This window comes from Artemia sp. Qi Xiang Cuo, chromosome 3 (genome assembly GCF_049724085.1).
Source record: "Artemia sp. Qi Xiang Cuo chromosome 3, ASM4972408v1, whole genome shotgun sequence".
Lineage (NCBI taxonomy): Eukaryota > Metazoa > Arthropoda > Branchiopoda > Anostraca > Artemiidae > Artemia > Artemia sp. Qi Xiang Cuo.
In genome coordinates this window covers 82,231,193-82,252,898 of record NC_142796.1, presented here as the reverse complement: position 1 = coordinate 82,252,898, position 21,706 = coordinate 82,231,193, and the positions used below count along the sequence as shown (strand labels likewise).

Sequence of the window (21,706 nt, the reverse complement as noted above, 5' to 3'; positions counted from 1 at the left end):
TTTAAAAGACATCCACGAACACCATACACATAGAGTTTCTTTAGCAGGCCACGGTGCCATACTCTGTCAAAAGCTTTCACAATGTCGAAGGATAGTAGCCTGATGTCGTATCCCGTTGCCAGTAGTTCTATCCACTCCTGATACTGGGCCACTAGGCAGTCTAATGTTGAGCGTTTTCGGCGGAATCCATATTGGCGATCGCCCAGAAGGTCATTTGATTCCAGGTACTGATGAAGTGTTTTATTGGAGACGCTCTCGTAGACTTTGCCAACACAGGAGAGAAGGCTAATAGGCCTGTAGGAGCCCACGCTCGTTGGATCGCCTTCTGGCTTTAGAGTAGGTATAACATGGGTGGACTTCCATGTTCGTAGGAAGGTTCCGGAGCAAAAGCACAGCCGGAAAAGCAATGACAAGGGTCCAGCTAGTTCTGCACTGCAGGACTTGAGGACAACATTTGGTATGTTGTCAGGATCCGTGGCTTTGGTCACATCCAGATGTTGCAGAATGCGAAGGGTCTTGGGAGCAGAAAAATTCACGCGTTCCAGGTAACATTTAGGGGTAACATTTGAATTTAATATTTCATTCAGGGAAATCGAGTTACCTTCTTGCCTTCTTTGGATGAATCGTTTCATTTCATGGTCATGGAAATCGGTCCCAGTATAGCCAAAACTACAAAAATTAGGAATAGTATTTAAATTTGGTATTTCATTCAGGGAAATCGAGTTACCTTCTGGGCTTCCATTGGATAAATTGGTTCATTTTCCGTGGTCATCGAAATCAGTATTACGATAGGAAACGCTACAAAATTTTCAAATCTAGAAGGAGCATTTGAATTTCGGATTTGTTACCTTCTCGCCTTGCCCCCAATAGCTTTCTTCTTTTTTTTAGAGTAAATAAAGATGATCTATTCCCTTGTGCTATTATTATTATATTTATTTCTAGCTGGGGATTTATATTTTATTTAGAAATCATTCTCAGAATATACAAAACTAAAAAAATAATGATTTAAAAGTAGCATTAAAATCGGTATTTCAGTCATGGGAGGCCCTATCAGTAGTAAGAGCATACTTTATTTGGCAATATTTCCATTGTTTCTTATTTCAAAAAATCAGGGCTTAGGCTTCTTTCAAATTTTGGGAAAGACCATTCTTATCTTCACTAACGCCATCTATTTGCTAATGGATAGAATTTGCCCGATTGGAGGTGAAATGGGTTGAAGCTCTGAACATGTGTTGCTGAAAAGGCGTTTTTTATTGTTTTTTTTTTTGTGGAATCAGTTTTCTATTTTGTTTAAATGATGAAAAAAATCTGGTAAGAAGAAGATACATTTTGATCTTTAGCACTTATTCTTTTAATGAAATAGAAAAGCGTTAGCTATAGAAATCAGCATTGGAAAAAACTATTTCGCTGAGAAGTGGTAACCACATGGCTGTAAGTGTTACACACTGATTTTATATGCACTGATTTGGTACACTGAGACGCGCAATTGAAACACAATTTGAAAAACGGTTGATTCGCTATTGTGAAACACAATTTGATACACAGATTGAAAGGATAACTCTGATAGAAAGATACACCGAATAATTCTTTAAGGCTATTAGTTCATAATTTTAACATGTAATCCATCGCTTTTTTTTCTTTAATTCATGATTTATATTTTGTATTTGATTTCTATAATTTTTTACTTTTGCTTTACATTGGCCCGAAATCAAAGTAACCGTTTGGCAAAAATCAGCCGGTTAATGTTTGTTTTGGCAATTATTTCAGAAGTTTGGAAAAGTTAAATATGACTTAAATAGCTTAAATAATTAATTTAAAAGCTTTTATTTCGTGATTGGAAAAATGGTCTCTTGCTGTTTGGGGATAAGTCGATTGTTTAGACAGTGAAAACAGGTACAAAAGACTTTCGTGCCTGTTTTCACTGACAAAACAAATGGACTTATCTCTATTTGAACGTTTATTTATTCGTCATAGAAAGACAGTGTGGTCTGGGAAAAGGAAACCTAATTTGAGGTAATCCGTCGAAAATTAACAATCTGTCAAAAAACCCGAACTTACATGTCAATTTGTCTCGTTTCATTTCTTTTTTTTCTTATTTCTCGTTTCTTTAGAAAAAAAAAATCAAACTAATATAACTGTGTCTACCATAACTATATGCAGGGACGCCAGATATGCGGGGATGCCCTTTCTTAATATTTACAACTACTCGGTAAAAAAAAAAACTGTGTTGGTATGATAGGGCGCGAAGCGCCGCCACTCAATTTTTTGTATTAGGTAAAATGGGCTGATGTAAAGTCAATGGAAGAAGATCAGTCTAGGTCGGTAAATAACAAAAATAAGTAATTCTAATAACAAAATATCACCCAAAACAGTCGGTAAAATCCATTGCCCCCCCCCCTCCCCTCAAAAACAAAATGCTAGTAACGCCTCTGACTATGTTTACATGTTTACACCCGTCACTTTTCACGATCAGAAAATATAACATTTCTGTTTTTTTCCTTTATATTTTTTGTTAATGTTGTCTAATTAATACTTTTTAATTCTTTCTTGTTATAATTTTTGCTATGTTTTTGAGATTGACTTTTTGCTGTGAAGTCCTCTTATGCTTGTCATTTTCAGTTTCCGTGTCTATTCCCACTTAATTATTATTTTTTCCCAAAGGGGGTGGGGATCGTGGAGGAAGAGTTCGTAATGACAGCTATAACAGTGTAACTAGCCAAGACAGCAGAGAATATAGCCGAGGTGGCGGAGGTCATTTTGGCAGAGGACGCGGTGGCCCAAGAGGAAGGTAAGTACAAGGGTTGTTTTCTTAGCAAACAAAGGCTGTTTTCTTAGAACAAAGGTTGTTTTCTTGGAACAAAGGTTGTTTTCTTAGGGTAGTAAGAACAAGGGTTGTCTTTTTTTTATTGCAGGTGGTTTGGTCTCAGCATCAGTAAGAGTCCAACGAAATATGATTGTTTACATAAATATTTCTCCATTAGCTTTTGTGTATGTAGCTCCACTGTAAGATTCAAATGCAATGCAATAAATTATACCTAGTCAAAGACACCAACAAGTCGAGAAAACTTAATAAAAATTAATTAGCCTTTGGCCTATTTTTCCTCCGAAATTTGATGCTTCCTGCACAACTTCCGATGTTCACACCATAGTTGAAATTGTCTACTTTTTTGGTAATGTCTCCTCCCCCCCCCTCTAAAAAAAATTGTCCCTTATTTTTCTTTGTGTAGTTGGCTACACTTTTTATAAGCTCGAAATGAAATATAATATTTAAATTTGCTCGAAATATAATAATAATATTATAAGCTCATAATATAATTAGATAATAAGTTTTATAAGCTCGAAATATAATATTTAAATTTGGTCAAAAGACTATGTTAAAAAGAAGAAAAAAAAACACAACACAAAAATAGTTCAACCATCTTCAAATAGCTTTTTCTTTGCTAGGATCATCATACACGATGTGTATTGCATAACGTTTTTATTATTTTAAAAAGATTATGTTAAAAAGAAGAAAAAAACACAACACAAAAATAGTTCAACCATCTTGAAATAGCTTATATAGCTTTTTCTTTGCTAGGATCATCATGCACGAGGTGTATTGCATAACGTTTTTATAATGTTAAATAGATTATGTTAAAAAGAAGAAAAAAACACCACAAAAATAGTTCAACCATCTTCAAATAGTTTATATAGCTTTTTCTTTGCTAGGATCATCATGCCCGAGGTGTATTGCATAACGTTTTTATTATGTTAAATAGATTATGTTAGAAAGAAGAAAAAAAAATACAAAAATAGTTCAGCCATCTTCAAATAGCTTTTTCTTTGCTAGGATCATCATGCACGATGTGTATTGCATAACGTTTTTATTATGTTAAAAAGATTATATTAAAAAGAAGAAAAAACACAACACAAAAATTGTTCAACCATCTTCAAATAGCTTATATAGCTTTTTCTTTGCTAGGATCATCATACACGATGTGTATTGCATAACGTTTTTATTATGTTAAAAAGATTATATTAAAAAGAAGAAAAAAAAAAACAACACAAAAATAGTTCAACCATCTTCAAATAGCTTATATAGCTTTTTATTATGTTAAATAGATTATGTTAAAAACAAGAAAAAAGCAGAACACAAAAATAGTTCAACCATCTTCAAATAGCTTATATAGCTTTTTTTTGATAGGATCATCATACATGAGGTGTATTGCATAACGTTTTTACTATGTTAAAAATATTATATTAAAAAGAAGAAAAAAACACAACGCAAAAATAGTTCAACCATCTTCAAATAGCTTATATATCTTTTTCTTTGCTAGGATCATCATGCACGATGTGTATTGCATAACGTTTTTATTATGTTAAAAAGATTATATTAAAAAGAAGAAAAAAACACAACACAAAAATAGTTCAACCATCTTCAAATAGCTTATATAGCTTTTTCTTTGCTAGGATCATCATACACGAGGTGTATTGCATAACGTTTTTATTATGTTAAAAAGATTATATTAAAAAGAAGAAAAAAACACAACACAAAAATAGTTCAATCATCTTCAAATAGCTTATATAGCTTTTTCTTTTCTTGTATAATCATACACGATGTATATTTAATAACGTTTTTATCATGTTAAAAAGATTATATTAAAAAGAAGAAAAAAACACAACACAAAAATAGTTAAATCATCTTCAAATAGCGTATATAGCTTTTTATTTGATTGGATCATCATACACGAGGTGTATTGCATAACGTTTTTATAATGTTAAAAAGATTATGTTAAAAAGAAGAAAAAACACAACACAAAAATAGTTCAACCATTTTCAAATAGCTTATATAGCTTTTTCTTTGCTTGGATCATAATACACGAGGTGTATTGCATAACGTTTTTATTATGTTAAAAAGATTATATTAAAAAGAAGAAAAAAACACAACACAAAAATAGTTCAACCATTTTCAAATAGCTTATATAGCTTTTTCTTTGCTTGGATCATCATACACGAGGTGTATTGCATAACTGTTTTTATTATGTTAAAAAGATTATGTTAAAAAGAAGAAAAAAACACAACACAAAAATAGTTCAAACATTTTCTAATAGCTTATATAGCTTTTTCTTTGCTTGGATCATCATACACGAGGTGTATTGCATAACTTTTTTATTATGTTAAAAAGATTATTTTAAAAATAATAAAAAAACAACACAAAAATAGTTCAACCATATTCAAATAGCTTATATAGCTTTTTCTTTGCTAGGATCATCATACACGAGGTGTATTGCCTAACATTTTTATTATGTTAAAAAGACTATATTAAAAAGAAGAAAAAAACACAACACAAAAATAGTTCAATCATCTTCAAATAGCTTATATAGCTTTTTCTTTGCTAGGATCATCATACACGATGTGTATTGCATAACGTTTTTATTATGTTAAAAAGATTATATTAAAAAGAATAAAAAAAAACAACACAAAAATAGTTCAACCATCTTCAAATAGCTTATATAGCTTTTTATTATGTTAAATAGATTATGTTAAAAACAAGAAAAAAGCACAACACAAAAATAGTTCAACCATCTTCAAATAGCTTATATAGCTTTTTTTTGCTAGGATCATCATACATGAGGTGTATTGCATAACGTTTTTAATATGTTAAAAATATTATATTAAAAAGAAGAAAAAAACACAACGCAAAAATAGTTCAACCATCTTCAAATAGCTTATATAGCTTTTTCTTTGCTAGGATCATCATGCACGATGTGTATTGCATAACGTTTTTATTATGTTAAAAAGATTATATTAAAAAGAAGAAAAAAACACAACACAAAAATAGTTCAACCATCTTCAAATAGCTTATATAGCTTTTTCTTTGCTAGGATCATCATACACGATGTGTATTGCATAACGTTTTTATTATGTTAAAAAGATTATGTTAAAAAGAAGAACAAAAAACAAAACAAAAATAGTTCAATCATCTTCAAATAGCTTATATAGCTTTTTCTTTGCTAGGATCATCATACACGAGGTATATTGCATAACGTTTTTATTATGTTAAAAAGATTATATTAAAAAGAAGAAAAAAACACAACACAAAAATAGTTCAACCATCTTCAAATAGCTAATATAGCTTTTTCTTTGATAGGATCATCATACACGAGGTGTATTGCATAACGTTTTTATTATGTTAAAAAGATTATGTTAAAAAGAAGAAAAAACACAACGCAAAAATTGTTCAACCATCTTCAAATAGCTTATATAGCTTTTTCTTTGCTAGGATCATCATGCACGATGTGTATTGCCTAATGTTTTTATTATGTTAAAAAGATTATCTTAAAAAGAAGAAAAAAACAACACAAAAATAGATCAATAATCTTCAAATAGCTTATATATCTTTTTCTTTGCTTGTATCATAATACACTATGTTTATTGACTAACTTTTTAATAATGTTAAAAATATTATGTTAAAAAGAATAAAAAAAAAAAAAACAAAAATAGTTCAATAATATTCAAATAGCTTATATAGCTTTTTCTTTGCTTGGATCATCATACACGAGGTGTATTGCATAACGTTTTTATTATGTTAAAAAGATTATGTTAAAAAGAAGAAAAAAACAACACAAAAATAGTTCAACCATCTTCAAATAGCTTATATAGCTTTTTCTTTGCTTGGATCATCATACACGAGGTGTATTGCCTAACGTTTTTATTATGTTAAAAAGATTATATTAAAAGAAGAAAAAACACAACACAAAAATAGTTCAACCATCTTCAAATAGCTTATATAGCTTTTTCTTTGCTAGGATCATCATACACGAGGTGTATTGCATAACGTTTTTATGATGTTAAAAAGATTATATTAAAAAGAAGAAAAAAACACAGCACAAAAATAGTTCAACCATCTTCAAATAGCTTATATAGCTTTTTCTTTGCTAGGATCATAATACACGAGGTGTATTGCATAACGTTTATATTATGTTAAAAAGATTATGTTAAAAAGAAGAAAAAAACACAACACAAAAATAGTTCAACCATCTTCAAATAGCTTATATAGCTTATATAGCTTTTTCTTTGCTTGGATCATCATACACGAGGTGTATTGCATAACGGTTTTATTATGTTAAAAAGATTATATTAAAAAGAAGAAAAAAACACAACACAAAAATAGTTCAACCATCTTCTAATAGCTTATATAGCTTTTTCTTTGCTTGGATCATCATACAAGAGGTGTATTGCATAACGTTTTTATTATGTTAAAAAGATTATGTTAAAAAAGAAAAAAAACAACACAAAAATAGTTAAACCATTTTCTAATATCTTATATAGATTTTTCTTTGCTAGGATCATCATACACGAGGTGTATTGCATAACGTTTTTATTATGTTAAAAAGATTATGTTAAAAAGAAGAAAAAAACAACACAAAAATAGTTCAACCATCTTCTAATAGCTTATATAGCTTATATAGCTTTTTCTTTGCTTGGATCATAATACACGAGGTGTATTGCATAACGTTTTTATTATGTTAAAAAGATTATGTTAAAAAGAAGAAAAAAACACAACACAAAAATAGTTCAACCATTTTCTAATAGCTTATATAGCTTTTTCTTTGCTAGGATCATCATACACGAGGTGTATTGCCTAAGGTTTTATTATGTTAAAAAGACTATATTAAAAAGAAGAAAAAAACAAAAAACAAAAATAGTTCAATCATCTTCAAATAGCTTATATAGCTTTTTCTTTGCTAGGATCATCATACACGATGTGTATTGCATAACGTTTTTATCATGTTAAAAAGATTATATTAAAAAGAAAAAAAAAACACAAAACAAAAAAATTTAAACAATCTTCAAATAGCTTATATAGCTTTTTCTTTGCTTGGATCATCATACACGAGGTTTATTGCATAAAGTTTTTATTATGTTAAAAAGAAGAAAAAAACACAACACAAAAATAGTTCAACCATCTTCTAATAGCTTATATAGCTTTTTCTTTGCTTGGATCATCATACACGAGGTGTATTGCATACGGTTTTATTATGTTAAAAAGAAGAAAAAAATACAACACACAAATAGTTCAACCATCTTCAAATAGCTTATATAGCTTTTTCTTTGCTAGGATCATCATACACGAGGTGTATTGCATAACGTTTTTATTATGTTAAAAAGATGATGTTAAAAAGAAGAAAAAAACACAGCACAAAAATAGTTCAACCATCTTCAAATAGCTTATATAGCTTTTTCTTTGCTAGGATCATCATACACGAGGTGTATTGCATAACGTGACAACAAGGCGCAATAGGGGGTACTTAATAAAGAAAGATTTGGTTTCCATGAATTTTTTTTTTCTTTCGACTACTTCATAGAGGGTGATGTAGACGTAGGTATAGGCAGGGGTGGTCAAAGAAACTTAGGACAAGGCTCATTCAATCAGAAAATGTTCTAGTGCCTTTTTTTAGTACTGAATGTGATTCAATTAAAGTCATATGTAATTTTTCGCAAAAAAACTGCATTTTTTGTTATTGTGACGGCATGGCTTCGTGATTTCTAAGTATTTTTATGTATTGTGACGTCATGTTTTCATGCTAAATGTTTGTTCTTTTCGAGGTTCCAGCTAAGAAAAAGTCGAAGGCATTTTCCTTTCTGAGATTTATTATCTTCGAAAGATTAAGAACAAGTTCGATTTTATTGTATTTAACAAAAATTATATATAAAAAAGCAGAAATTCTCCTGAAAGTCCAAAAATATTTTATAAGTTTATGACCATGAAGAGTACAGCTGATATGAGCGTGTTCAAGGAGTTTTGACTACCGTACTTGATTTAAAGCCAAAGGCAAACCCAGAAAGTTATCCACTAGAATCATATAGGTGGTAACCACAGTGGCGTCAATTAGGGGGGGGGGGGTAATATATCCTCCCCTAGATTTCGAAAAAAAATATGGGGGGATTGTTGGAAAAAAAACACCTTTTTGTATTTTATTGAACAATTTGAAAAATGACAAATTTCCCCTCCCCCCTAAATTCTCGTGAACTGACGCCACTGAGTAACCACCAGGGTAACCACCGCTAAAGAATCCGAAAGCATTTTGTTGTGAGAAGTAAATTGCTTTTTATGCCGGTGTTCTTGCTTGTAGGGGCAATTTCGGTGGCAGAGGCGGGTATGAAGAACGGGGCCCGAATGATGGTGGTAATTTCAGTCGGCCAAGACAAGATAGTGATAGAAGACCACCTATGGAAGACTTCAAGGAGCCCACAGAAGGTACATTTTAAAGAAACAAGCTATTCGTTTTGTATCTTGACTTAGGATGTGTTCCAGTACTCAATTATAATTAATGATTAACCAATTATAATTACCATTAATTAATTGACTAATAATAAGTAATTAATTTACCAATAATTATCGTTAATTAATTATTAATTAAATTGATAATTATTTAGTTGCTATCATTTTTGACATAGGATAACAAGTTAAAGTACCAATTACATCAAAATAAATACTTGATTTGTCCTCTGGGCTCATCTTTGGTCTTTTCGTATCTGAAAACCGCGATTTCTTAAAAAGTTTCTCTTGGTCGTTCCAAAATTGTGAAACATTAAGAGTAGTACCACATTTTCGTCAGTGTTGCCATGTTGAATCGTGGAAGTTAATACGTAAAATTAACTATTTATAATTGATAGCGTCTTCGTCCATAAAGATTCAAACATTAACGCTCTGTGTATTTCCAAAGACAACTTCATCTTCACAGATACACATTTTTAAGCTATTTGGTGCCTTTTATTTTTAGCTTATTTTGCGATAATTCCAGATTTTAACTTTAAGATTTTAAATTCAATTTTAACTAAAATCAGCAATCCCAATGGTCGTGCTTACCCCATGAATATCCAAAATTATAGGCAATTGGTATTAATTGGTAGGACAATTTTAAGCTATTTGATGCCCTTTATAATTAGCTTGTTTTGTGATGATTTTTCAGCCACGCTTCATTTTTTTTTATTTGACACCCGCTACAATCGACCAGATTTCATAGTCACTGCCCATGGTATTTTAATGACAATTTGTGGTACTGTAAGCGTGGAACGGACAAAAAAATAAGCCCCTTTATATCTTGTAAACATTTTAGTGGCTAAATTTTCTGTTATCTGCCCTTTTAGGCTTATGATTATAACAAATAATTTTTTATGATTCATTTGTGGATTATACCCTTAGCTTAATTGTAGGACTGAACATGACAAAACGATGAGAACAGTTTCTGTTCTTCTACATCGGCAGTCTGTTGATTCTTGGATCTCAAACTTGAGTCTGTGTATCCGTTTTTTTTTAGATTAAAAAAATTTTTAAATCATATTTAAAGAAATTATTTTACCTACATTATCCTTAACATCACGTTTTTTTTTAATAGTTTGGCTCTCTTGACACCTGAATGAACTAAAATATTGTAATTTATTGCTGCATCTCACAAGGGGGCGAATGGTAAAATAACTTTTGTAGAATCTGTCTTTTTTTGTCTGATGAGTTATATTTATTTGTTTCGTCTTTTAGTTGTTTTTTTCTCTCTCATTCTTTTTCTCGTATGTTTATTTTGTCGTTTTTTTAAGATAGTTTTATTTTAAAAAAAAATGTTTTTCGTTGAGAAAGGCTCCAGTACGTAGAGCCGAAATATTCGGAGTTTTTTTTTATTAATTAATGTTTTGTTGGTTTTTTTTAGGTTTTTTTGTTTCGTTTTTCCTTCCTCTGCTTTATTTAAATTAAACCTGCTTTTCTCTCTTATTTTTTTTTGTAATTGTCGCCCCATCTCACAAGTGGGCGAATGGTAAAACATAGTAAAATAACCTTTATGTATTTCTTGTTTCAATTTGTCATGCTTAATCGATTGGTGAATTCCATTTGTATTTCTGCAATTAAGTATAGTTAGCACCTTCAATTAATCATTTATAATGAGTTCTGCTTTGATCTACAGATTTTGTTTTGTTCTATTTGTTTGCAAAGAATTCTGTTCAAATCAAATAAATTTTGATTTGCTGTGCTTTTTTAAATGTTTAGTTGAATTATACATTATAATTTTAATTATTTAATTTTAAATTATTGTTCATTTGACCTTTATTGATATTGCTTCAAAAGCAAGATATAAATAAATCGTATTTATTATTGTTAGTAAACAGTTCCCCTTGTATATATTTTATAGACTTTGCTGCTCAGAAGATTATTTGTATATTTGTGCCAATGCTGAACGGGTGGGATGAAATGCTATAAGTAAAAAAAAAAGTATTCTAAATAATATTTATAATTATAGAAGAAATGGCAAACCGACCTAGGTTACAGCTGAAGCCGCGGACTGTACCAGTCAATAGCCAAGCTGAAGAAGCAGCAAGAAGTTCGTCTATATTTGGAACGGGAAGGCCTCGTGAAGAAGTCCTCAAAGAAAAAGGAGCTGATAATCAGGCTAATTAGTTCCCTTTTGTATGTGAGCCATTGTATAAAGTTTGAGCCTTTTGTTTTTACCACTTCTTATGATTCCTCGTTGAAAGAGGCTGCAACATGGCTGTTCGAATGGGGACCTGCCCCAGGTGCCAGGACTGAGAAGGATGTCGTGGCCCAGTTTTTCTTTTTCAGGCAATTGCGTTAGTCGTTTGCTTCACATAAAAATTGGGGGGGGGGCTAAGGCTTATTTTGCTCTTGGCGTCACTGGTACTGTGAACGGCCCCGGATTAGTATACAAATATGTAGTAAATTTATGCCAGTTGTTCATGCTCACTTTTTCACGTTAGCGAGATTTTGGTATTTGATTTCGTCTTTTCTGAGGAAAGGATTATGGCGATCAATGAATAAAAAGTTAAAGAATACGAGACTCGACTTTACAGTCCCTACTGTCGGTGCTGATCTCCGTTTCATGGCCCTTAAGTTAGAAAGTGTAATAGGGGGCTTGGAGCCAGCCATCCTGTGCTTTCGCACACCCTTCCTGTTTACCGTCCCCTTTTGGAGTTGGGTCGACTCTGGCTGACCTTACTGAGTCATGCCACTAACCCCCGTTCCAAACCAAATAGCCATGCGAATCGCATTTCATTCACACAGACAGGGATTTTTAGGAAATGTAATGTCTGTGGATTTCGCACCACTTTGCTAGTGCAGTGATTCCGCCGTCAGTTGAGATTCTGCAGTCTACAACAAAAAGTTTGATATATGCTGGCAATTCTTCTCACATCGCTATTTTCCAAAAAATTTATTTTGGTCTTTATTGGACGGTCGGCTTTTAGGTTAGACAATGGGGTCCACTCAGTACACTTTAATATTTCTTCCCAATTCTACTGAATCAGATAGGACCGTGATGGTCTGGCTAGGATTAGTAAATGGGACCCTTACCGTAACAAGGAGACTAAAAATAAAACCTGATTCCTTAAATTGGTTAAGTGGATACTTAAACGCCATACATATCTTAGAAAATTGGGAAAAGCCGGGAGCTTAATTTTTAATACTAAAGAATTTTGAAGTTGATATGCAGTTTTTACACTTAACAGGCTCCTAGTTTAAAAAATATAGAACGCATGTGAAAAAATTTGACTATATTTGTTCAATAGCCAACGGGTATGTCGCCCAACTGATAGTTGAAATATTTGACTATATTTGAGATGTACAACCGTTTTCGGCTTTGTGTGTAAACAGAAAACGTTTCCCCTTGTTTCTCTTTACGATTTAATGTGGCAATAAAAGAGGGAATTTATGCAGTGAAAAAGACCTTAAATAGTTATATAACAACCAAAATAAAAATTGCAGAAAATCCGGGTTTTTAGGACTAAATAGATCCAAAATATTATAAATATTATATGGGACCCTTTGTGGTCAGGATTACCAGAATGAACATTGATACTCAGGTCAGGAATGCCAAATAAGATCCTTAATGTCCGGTTAGGATTAGCAAACGGGCCCTAATAGTAAGACCAAGCTTACCAAGCGAAACCCTTGCGGTCAGGTAAGGGTTACCGAATGAGAACCTCATTGTTGGGTTTAAGATTACCAAATAAGACTTTTACAGCGAAGTCAGAATTACCAAATGGGACCCTTATGGTCAGAAATACGTTAGCAGTAAACTGGAATTGGTTTTTCTGTCATCTCCATTTTTTTATTTTCAATAATCTTATTTTTTCATCGTATGGGTCCTGCGTATAAGCGCACAAATGAGTGGTGAGATAAGAGCAATCTTTTTCTTCTTTTTTTGCAAAATGCAAGATGCAGCAGTTTTTCCCAAATCCCGGTTGGGTTGTCTATATTAGGTTAGTATCCATTGTCAAAATTTATTGACCAAGAAAAGCGAAATGAAGTAACCTAACCTTCAATTGCTTGGTATAACAAGGATAAAATATTTGGGTATTATACCCAAAAGCTACTCTTTGATAATACCCAATCTAAGCCTTTTGGGTATTAATCCTAGATGTGTCCATATTCTCACGGTTTTCGTGATAATATGACCTTGAAAATTAATCGGTTATCTCTCACTGTTAAGCTATGGGTGCTTTCAATTTATTCAGGTGACCCAACAGGCGCGTGCTGATGGGACCAATTTTTGTCTTTTCTAACAGGACAGGCTTTTGATAATTAGTTGTAATATTGCTTTCCCAGATTTCAAATTGCTACTTAAAAGCAAATTGAGATCGCCCTTAGATTCGAAATTAATGTATGCAATGATGTAAATATCCTGTCCTTTCGGGAAAAATATACTTGGATACTTGTCTGTGTTATAGTATACTAGTATATTTCAACAAGTCTACTTGCCACAAAATTGCATGTTTCAGAAGTAACATGGACAGAAGGATGAAAAATCCGGCCCAGGGTTGCCACCGTCAGTAGGATTTTACTAGATCTAGTAAAAAAAAATCTAGTAAATTTAGAGGATCTAGTAAATTTCCCGAAATCTAGTAAAAACTAGTAAAAAGTCATGATTTATAGTAAACAAAACTTTTTTTTTTATTTTCCATGAATTCAGGGAAAAAATTATCGTAAACATATGACAATTTACAATTTTTGCTTGTCTGTTATACAATTTTGATTGTCTGTCTCAGAGACAAACAAGCAGTCACCTATTTTCATAAGCAAACACTTCACTTCCGGCGTCTAAAGGTCGACAAAATCAGCTTTCTGTGTATCAAATCTTACCAACTAAAAATGAAGCTATAATGACACTTGGATTTGTGATGATTGGGAATCTATTGGAATCAAAACAAAAGCCAACCACCCAAGGTGATTAGGTGAATCTCCTCAGTTTAAAATTTTTATTGAGGAAAAAGGAGCCTGCTGACAGAAATTAAAAGTAAATAGAAATGTGACATAATATATATATCCAAAAAAAGGATTTTTGAAATTGTAGGTTTCCGGAATTTTCAATCATACTGTGAAAACGAAAGAAAAAGGAAAAGAGAAAAAAAAGAAGAAAAAATCAAAAAAGATTGTGAAAATCGTATTGATTATCCTCCTATAGTAAAACTCGATGCTTGATGGTGCGAGGGCGGCGTAGCCGCACGTGCAAAAATTTTTTTGGAGCATTTAGTAAAAACAGGTGCGATCTAGTAAATTTTTCCTCTCCGATTTAGTAAATTCTTCCAGGTCAGGGTGGCAACCCTGATCCGGCCAAAACAATAGTCGTACTTCTAGAATAGTGGAGGGAGGTGCTGAACGGAGATGATCGCCTTAGTATTTGCTCAGTTTTACTAGACCTTCTTCAGAAAAAAACACGAGCAAAACTGAGAACTTGTTGAACAGGGTGTTAATTTTTTATAGTGTCAAAGTTTTTTTGGTGCCAAACAAGAGGAAATCACGAGCTTATTTTGAAAATTTATTCAATGAGTATGGGCAACTTATAGTAGTGTAAAATGGTACTAGCATTTAAGAAACCAAATGTTAGATGGCGTTGATGATCTTTTTGGTGCTTGCTCTAATTTCCACTCGTAAAAGTTACTCAAATTTTTTGGTTTTATGTTGAGATTAGAAATCAAGCGAACAAGACAATTTATATCGTATAATGAAATTCTACAAGGAGAATGATATGCAAAGCTAATAATAGTTCACTTTTACTATGATTTTACAATCATTTATCACCTTTAAAAAAACACCAGCTAACTGGAGAACTATGTTGAACTTTTAGTTTTATGGAACAACAAAACGTTTTCATTGCCAAACAACATGAAATCGTGTCCTAAGACCGAATCGACCCTCCTAACGAAAAAAGTGAGCATTGACATATGAAAATTACATATATTAATGTTGAAAAAGAATCAATATAATTCGATATCTATCTTCCTTTGAGAATCATACTGCATTATTTTGTCGAGCAGACGTCAATTCACGAAAATGTAGGGGAGAGGGTATAGTATTTAGAAAAATCTAGGGGTGAAATGACGATCTCCCTCCTATCGGTGCCCCTAGTGTTGAGTTTGATTTCTATTCCATTCTGCATATTCATATAAAGAAAATATTCATGTTTATACTACATAGTTTTTTTTTCTTTTTTACAGTTTCTTATATATTCCTATTCATTTCTGATACGTAATATATTCACATATTCAATAAATTTCTGATAGTCTATAATACTTAAGAATAGTATCTAAATCTTGCTACCAATTTGATGTATTTCTTTTAAAAATTACCAACATTTATATGTTTTTCTAAAAGTATTTTCCAAAAAAAAAAAAAAATTCTTGAGTCTTGTTTGTCCATACTATGTATATCAAACCAATTCTTTTGTGCATGATTATGCACAATTAATACTGAATCATTTAATAAACTTCCACAGCCTTGTTTCTTATAATATAAAATTTAAGTCTATTTTATGTTTTTGTAAAAATAGATATATCCATGTGTCCGCTGCACTAATGAAATAGTGTTTTCCCTTTATGTATGTGGTATTTCGTGTAATTGCGCTCTTAAAGCTTATTACTATTTCTCATGAAATGTTTAAATTTCATTATGAGTAAATGCATTTCATAAATACAGTTTTTAGTTTAAGATATGTGATTCCAAGTTTTCAAGCTTGATTCAGAAATTCAAAATGAATTTTTGTGTTGTCTGCAGTTTATGGTATTGTTAGTTTATATTTACGAATACAACTTTTTAGCTTACATTCAACTTTTTGTTCTAAATATAACAGTACTTATACGGGATGCCAATTCATAACATGCCGGGGAGGGGGGGGTGGTCTTTAATAAAGACTCGCATAATTCAAGCATATGTAAAATGCATACATGTAGTACATAGCCACACACTACACATAATTGAGCAACGAGTGATCCAAGGAAAAGTGGCACTTAAATTGACGCGTCTGTCTTACACGATTTTCGCTCCAACAGGGTAAAACATGCTTACCTTTCTATAAAGAAGTTAATGATCTGATGGCGGAGGAGCCAGTGGCGCACTTTAGTTCTCCAATCATACAGAATAAAAATTGCTGCGTGATCCTGGTTCAAATAAGCCGTTCCATCTTTCGTGAAAAATAATTTAAACTAAAAGAAGCGAAAGAGAATGTTCAAGGGGTTCAAGACTTACTTTGCATCTACAACAATTCAACACGAAATCATTTCATGATTCTGCTTCAATCAAAGTGAATGATGAAAGAATTACCTTTTTCTGCTGAAACTGACATGGGAGAGGGGCACAGGCCAACATCGTACTTTCAGTTTAATGTCTGTGTCTAATTACGACTTCTTATTTTTGCAGTGATTATCTGATATTTCTGTTGTTTTTTGTTTTTTTTCGAGATGTACAACCCAGAAATTATGCTTTCAGTCTCTTCAAACTACCAAAATGATCAGCCTCATTAAGGAATTTTCGTCCCCCAAAAAATATCACACTTTCATCAGCTTTTCAAGAGCTTTTGACCAGTGTCAAAAGATATTATATTTTTCTTAGTTAGAAAGTTGACTCTCTTGCCACGGGCCAACTTTCTAATTCAACTGCAATGAAAAAAAAATCGAATTATTTCAACAATAAGTTAACTATAAAAATTTAGGAGATATATGTGCTACCACTCCTTTGCCAAAGTCCCAAAACAGGAAATAAAATCGCAAAATCAGCCAAAATGACATAGAAAAACGCCTTGTAAAAGCAGATGGCTTAGATTTCACAATGACTTCCAGTTGAAACAGCCAGCTGCTTTAACAATGGTTTCACTCGAAAGCAGAATCATGGCTTGAAGGTATAAAACCTGGCGGACCAGCTTCACAGTCCTTTCTGAAATAGTCTACAAAACTTCATTTCGGCTCAAGCAGTGTAGGGCCTGGCCAAAGGACAAGTGAAAAGAATTCTTTTTGGGACCAGCCGAAAGCTACTCCAAAAGATAGTATCATATTCTTCCATCTGATTGGAGGTCCTAAATTTCCGTACAAACCGCAGGATTTTCAAAATTACCACTTTCTCATTCGCGTAAAAAAGAAAACGAAGAGTACATATAAATAGAAAACAAAATTTAGTTTTTTTATAAACTAAAAAAGAAAACGAAGTAAAAAAGAAAACGAAGAGTACATATAAGTGGAAAACAAAATTTAGTAATTGCCTCAGGAAATAGAAACAAATTCATAGCCCTCCATCTTTTTGGCAATTTCCTCATCCGAATTGAGGAAATTCCTCAGGAAAAAAACCCATAGGCCTACATTTTTTTCCACAACTGAACCGAAGATTTGTCTCAGGAAATAGAAAAAAAATCACCCATTGGCCTAGTTATTTTTGGAAAAAACGATCATTTAATCATATGCATTCAGATTTTTCCTCAGGAAACAGAAAAAAATTATCTTTAAGCCTGTATCTTTTTGACGAAACTGAATTAATGAATTGCTCCAGGAAACAGAAAAAAAGTCACCAATGGGAATCTTTTTAAAAAAAGGATTATTTTACCAACTGAATTAAGGAATTTCCTTAGGAACAAGGAAAAATACCCATAGGCCTAAATCTTTTTGGCAAAACTGAATAAAGGAATTGCATCAGGACACAGAAAAAAAAATCCATAGACTTGCGCCTTTTTGGGATAATGATTATTTTATCAACTATTTTAATCCACAACCATTCCCAGATTAAAAAAAAATAAGTTACCTCTTCCCCGGGTTTCCAATTTATTAAAATAAACATTAACCGAATCTTGACAATTAAACGTTCAAATGTGATGAATTGCTTCAGGAAACAGAGAAAAGGGTAACCCATGGGTCTACATCTTTTGACACAAGTATTATTTTAATCAACTGAATTGAGGAATTTTCTCAGGAAATAGAAAAAAAGGCCCATAGACCTAAATCTTTTTGGCAAAACTGAATCACGAAATTGTATCAGGAAATAGAAAAAAGTACCCTAATTCTGCATCTTTTTGGAAAAACAATTATCTTATCAACCAATTTAATGCATAATCATTCATAGATAAAAAAAGAAATACCTCTTCCCCGGATTGCTAATTTATTAAAATAAGCATTAATCACATCTTAAAAATTAAACGTTCAAACAAGGCTTTTCCTTACAACACTACCAATCCGTCTACTAGAAACGTCCAAAAAACTTGATAATCAAATGTTCAAATAAGGCTTTTTCTTACAACACTACCAATCGTCTTCTACAAACGTCCAAAAACTTTATAGACAAACGTTCAAAAATGACTTGTTCTCGCGATACTACCAATCCATCCACAAAAACAAAAATGCAAATCACTGGTTGTAGCCATAGACACATTAATTAAGATACTACAGACACTAGGCCTCTTCGCGAGCTCACAGCGCTACTTCTTCCTTAACACCAGCAATAAAATGGTCTGAAGCACGCAAATCCAATTGCTAAGGCGCGATTTTCTAAACTAATTGATTGATTAACTTGTTTGCACCATTCTTGGTAGATGTGTGGTGACAATTATTTGATATGTATTCAGGCAATATTCTATTGGCATCATTTACCCAATTTACTATGTTCGCGCATTACAATGCTTTATCTATGTTATTTAGTATCTATTCAGGCAATAATTCTATGGGCACCTTTTACCCACTTTACTATGCCTCCACATTACTTAGGTCTGTTTTTCTATTAACTGATTGGTTCCCACCCTTCTCGTTAGATGCCTCGTTACCTGTTCGCGTATTACAATGCTTTATTTATATTATTTAGTATCTATTCAGGCAATGGGTCCCCTTTACCCACTTTTATATGTCTCCACGCAACATAAGTCTATTTTTTTTTCTGTTTGATTGCCACCGTTGTTATTAATTACCTGGTGTCAGTTTTCATGCTCGCAATTACATACTTTTTCGAAATTGTCTGGTATCTATTCACGTAATATATCTATGGGTAAAACGCTAATTTAAACTAGGAAAATCATTATCTAAAGTGTGCGAGACTTTATGATGTTTCAAGTCCGATGGAGCAAGAATTTGACCACAGACTGCACATGGAGTAAATTGAGCTGCACCGCTAACTCTCTTATGCACTTCATATAGTTCTTGTTGTCGTGAAACATCAGGAAGTAGAGCAAGAAGATCCGAAAAGACTAATTCAAAGCTAGATGTGCCAAACAAATCTTGAACTAGTTCATAATAGTTTTTCCCTGACATCGATCCACTTCTGAACTTCTTTGATATGTCTTGAAATTCCTAGAAATAAAATGAAAAGTAAGGAATTAGCGGCAGACCAAGATCCGACTATACGACTAACCCAACATTGTATGTGTATTGGATAACAACACCTCTAGACTACTAAGATCCTTGCGTTGGCCCTACAGTGTGTTGCTAATGCTGATTTTGAGGTCTGGGTTCTATTTTACCAATCTGAGATTAAACCCACTGCGCCACCACAGGACTTAACCCAATACTTATATTTTAACCAATTCAAATTGAAAATTTTTAAGACATGCCATGATCTACCATTATGTATCATAATAAATAAACATAACAAAACATAACAATAAATCCTCCAATTACTGCGATAGCTATTTATATTTATTAATAATATTTCTGTTTTTGTAGGAATTTTACATGTAGGCAAAAAATGTATATTTTGTGAAAATATGCATACACATACAGACAGGAGCACACCTATGGTTTTGGTTTGAGAAGGGGGTGGGCGGAGCAAGAGTACAAAAAACCTACATGTGAATTTTCTTAAAAAAAAGAAATTATTTGTCAAAAGACGGAAGATCTTAGCAGAATAACTAGCCAAAACAGGTCTATTATGTGAGCCAGATTCCGCAGTACTTGAGCGCGATCTTAGATCAGTTTCATAAAAACTCAACAAGTTTAATGAAACTTCTCAAAAATTCTTATGAAATATATATATATATATATGTAGGTAGAGATTCCAGACTGTTGACTAGGCAGTTTGTAAAATTTTAAATAAGAAACACTAAAGTGGCGTTCACATACATATCTAGTTAGATCAGTGTTCTTGCTTCTGCGGAATTTTTTCGTAAATCCACGGAATTTCATGTCTGTCAACTGACAAAAGAACGCAGCTACAGAATCTACGAAGTCCTATTAAAAATGTCATATTCACCCTTCCCTTATGAAATTTACCTCAAATCATCAAATATTTCTGCAACAAGTGCAAATTTTCGGATTGACGTCAACGCGTTGTCAGACCCAAATTTTGAAACGATTCGATCTGCGACTTTTCTTCGTCTTTGGTAATGGATGTTGGTACTTTTGTTATAAGAGCTTTTGGGCAAAACCCTTATAAAAAAAGTGAATTTTGGAGAACCTTACTGGCCAGCAAAAGGAAAAAGTTCCAAATATGGAACTTTTTCCCAATCTTGTACCAGTGAACAATTATAACGAAAAAATTGTTAGTTTTTTGGTGGTAATGTACTTGGACCACGAGACTTGTGTAATACGGAAAATTCTATAGAATCAAAAACGCCATCTACGAACTTTCTCTTGCAAAATCTCAACGTTTAACGGCTTACAAAAAGGTGGTAGTGGAAACACTGAGTTGCACGTGCACATCTAGACACAAGACTGTTCACACATCAATATTCAGGCAGTTCCTGTTCATACGCAAAATTTGGTGCTCGACTGCAACAATTTGCAGCAGAGCATCCACTTCTAGAGTCTAGAACTCTGCATCTAGTATTTCTGTATTTCGAATTTTACCAATCAGGAAGCTTCTTTGCGCTATATTTATCATCCATGCTTAAAAGTTGCGTTTACTTGCATGTGTGACTGAACTTCCATGCTTACGTAAGTGCATTGCCAGACATATATGTCAAAGCATGAAAGTATTGCTCGACTTTCTTGCAAACGCTGTTTAATGATAATAACGATAGATTTGGTTAAAATTTCAGTAAAAATTAGTTGGCCATTTTAATTATGCCAACAATTTGATTTTCAAAATCTAACGGGTGCTTTGTAAAAACAAAAACGTTCTGTATTTCACGAACTGTTAAGCAAAGAATAGCTTGTTCAATGTACTTACAACAACAATTATAGAAAGAAAATCTCCACTATTCGGCTATCAAACAGGGGATGGGGAGTAGGTCATAAGCATCGCAAACAATTAAAAAACTATAATATTTGAAAAAAGGATATTTTGACAGTACAGGGATCATGGTTGCGAAAATGACTAGAGACTAGTAAAGAGGAAACCAAAGCCCCAAGAAACTAAAAATTTAAGAATTCGCAAAAAAAAGATTCAAATATAAAAGTATCGCCATGCGAAACTGATTCCAGGATGGAAATTATTACCCAAGTTAGACGCCAAAGTAGTAGGTAAGGGTGAAAACAA

General features: G+C 32.5%; 2 protein-coding genes across 2 annotated transcripts in view; one reads left to right on the top strand and one right to left on the bottom strand.

Moving 5' to 3' along the window:
• Positions 1-11,484, top strand: part of LOC148954632 (eukaryotic translation initiation factor 4H-like) — a 32,924-nt gene extending 21,440 nt beyond the window's left edge. Inside the window, exons 4-6 of the mRNA XM_089086660.1 lie at positions 2,662-2,788; positions 9,117-9,241; positions 11,274-11,484. Coding sequence (XP_088942786.1) covers positions 2,662-2,788; positions 9,117-9,241; positions 11,274-11,431 — 410 coding nt within the window. The 3' untranslated portion in view covers positions 11,432-11,484. The remainder of the gene's footprint in view (positions 1-2,661; positions 2,789-9,116; positions 9,242-11,273) is intronic.
• A 6,900-nt stretch (positions 11,485-18,384) lies between these two features.
• Positions 18,385-21,706, bottom strand: part of LOC148954630 (E3 ubiquitin-protein ligase ZNF598) — a 71,204-nt gene continuing 67,882 nt past the window's right edge. The window contains exon 11 of the mRNA XM_089086658.1: positions 18,385-19,581. Within this exon, the coding sequence (XP_088942784.1) occupies positions 19,288-19,581 (294 nt within the window). The 3' untranslated portion in view covers positions 18,385-19,287. The remainder of the gene's footprint in view (positions 19,582-21,706) is intronic.